General features: G+C 35.4%; 1 protein-coding gene across 1 annotated transcript; it reads left to right on the top strand.

The window, feature by feature from the left end:
* The first annotated feature begins 209 nt into the window (after nt 1-209).
* On the top strand, nt 210-1,177 carry LOAG_19111 (hypothetical protein). Its single transcript, XM_020451765.1, has 2 exons — nt 210-432; nt 633-1,177. The coding sequence occupies exons 1-2, from the start codon at nt 247-249 to the stop codon at nt 828-830; spliced, it is 384 nt and encodes a 127-aa protein (XP_020304430.1). The 5' UTR covers nt 210-246; the 3' UTR covers nt 831-1,177.
* Nucleotides 1,178-1,753: the final 576 nt, after the last annotated feature.

Genomic DNA, 1,753 nt, shown 5'->3' with positions numbered 1-1,753 from the left:
CAGTTAATTTATTAGCAAACGAGTTAATAAATGTATTCTAACATTTTCCATTTTTACCCCTTGTACTAGGCCATCAAGGCTTACAGTATCTGTCATGTCCTTGCCCGTATTTATACTAATTCATTCATATCTTCTGCATTGGTTAGTTGTGTAATTTCGATTTGGTCGAATGTTTTTTCGAATTTTATTTTTTTTCAATTACTTCTAACTTTAGAAGAATTCGGCTATCATTCAATAAACTGAACAATGTCACTTTTCCGCTATAATCCTCGCGATTATTTCTATACCTCACCGATGGAACGTTTCATAGTAAATGCTCTTGACAGCGCGTTCGGTGACAGATCTTCATACCGACCGCTTCAAAGTGTCGCACCATACTGGCTACATCAGCCGACGTTGAACGAATGTAATATCGGAAACGCGCTTGGCGAGGTAATTGTAACTTTTCATTGAGACTTCCCATATTTTTAGGATACATGGGATATTCATACTAATCACATGGTTTCACATGAAATGTCGTCCTTTGTCCTTTTTTTGTTTTTATTGTCCCAAAATTTGCCTGATCACTTAGTATGTAAGGCAATAGATCGCGAAAGTCTCCTTCGAAAAGTTTCAAATGTTATAATTTCCAGATATTGGATGAGAAAGACAAGTTTAGAGTTCAAATTGATGTTTCCCATTTTCATCCCAAGGAACTTTCGGTATCGGTTCGAGATCGTGAACTAAGTATTGAGGGTCATCACAAGGAGCGTACTGATCAGTCGGGACATGGTAGTATCGAACGTCACTTCGTTCGGAAAATATGTTATGCCAGAAGAAGTGCAACCTGACACCATCGAGTCACATTTGTCCGATAAAGGAGTGTTGACAATTTCTGCAAGCAAAACAATTGCCGGCTTACCTGCAGCACGCACCATACCTATTCAAGCATCCCCAAAAGGACCGGAAACAGGTGAAAAACCGACACCGGATGGCACAGAACAGTCAAAGTGAAAGTTTTGCCTATGTTCCATCTACATAGTACTCTTTATTTATTTATTTTTTCTGTGCATGTTACAAAGAGAAAATGTTTCATTAATTAAAATTGAAGGTGTATTCGCTCCCCCGTCTTTATGAACAACAATAACTCTTAGCATTCGCTGTAATTCTTATCGTTCCTTGTCATTTATAGTTCTGCCAGTTCGTCTTGGGCGATAAATCCCTTATTTAGATCAACCTGAATTTTATACATCTTCAGTTTTTCAGTCTTGAATTTGTGAATAATGGGTAACATTTAATTCTCATGTAAGTTATTTTTACCGGATGCCTTCTTGAATTGTTCATTTTATTTTATTACAAAAGCAATTAACCTTTTTTCCGAAATGTTTCGTATTTATCCGTTTCGTCGTTCTTAACTGTATTACTGGGTGGATAATTACATTTTGCTTTTGTTAGTACTGCTGATATTTTATTGAATAAAAATATATTTTTAATACTTTAAGTTGTGTCCTTGGTCAACATGTCGAGTTATTTGCATTACTGTGGATTATTCGAACAAAAATATAGATTAAAGATGAATGCTTTTCATATTGATATACTACGAAAAGGTTAAGACAGTTTTTAATTTGAGTAGGAATGTTAAGTCTACACCTTTCAAATCCATGGTTTTTGTTCAATACGGCAAAATGATGTGCTCCACCAAATTTCAGAGATTTGTAAAGTTCTTCAATAAAATTATGGCCCTTTAAAGCGTTAATAGAGTAGCCTTTATGGT

This window comes from Loa loa (assembly GCF_000183805.2).
Source record: "Loa loa unplaced genomic scaffold supercont3.1715, whole genome shotgun sequence".
Lineage (NCBI taxonomy): Eukaryota > Metazoa > Nematoda > Chromadorea > Rhabditida > Onchocercidae > Loa > Loa loa.
This window is presented reverse-complemented; position numbering and strand designations above follow the sequence as displayed.